General features: G+C 45.0%; 1 protein-coding gene across 1 annotated transcript in view; it reads left to right on the top strand.

Moving 5' to 3' along the window:
• The window catches only part of LOC119588813 (esterase FE4-like), a 7,840-nt gene that overhangs the window by 5,782 nt on the left and 1,856 nt on the right, over positions 1 to 202 (top strand). Inside the window, exon 8 of the mRNA XM_037937459.1 lies at positions 43 to 199. Within this exon, the coding sequence (XP_037793387.1) occupies positions 43 to 199 (157 nt within the window). The remainder of the gene's footprint in view (positions 1 to 42; positions 200 to 202) is intronic.

Genomic DNA, 202 nt, shown 5'->3' with positions numbered 1-202 from the left:
AAATCAGAACTTTGGCTTAATTAGAATCTTGTTCATCCCAAGCTTGTCAGTGACTCCTTCTACAGTACATGCACCCTGGAAGCTATAGAAAACCATGCAAGGGGTACCACATATGGCCATCGTGTCTACGCTTACGAGTTGCAGCATCGTGGACAATACACCTTTACAGAACTATACATGGGACCTGCACCTGAGTGGATGT

The sequence above is a fragment of the Penaeus monodon genome, chromosome 24 (genome assembly GCF_015228065.2).
Source record: "Penaeus monodon isolate SGIC_2016 chromosome 24, NSTDA_Pmon_1, whole genome shotgun sequence".
Classification (NCBI taxonomy): domain Eukaryota; kingdom Metazoa; phylum Arthropoda; class Malacostraca; order Decapoda; family Penaeidae; genus Penaeus; species Penaeus monodon.
This window is presented reverse-complemented; position numbering and strand designations above follow the sequence as displayed.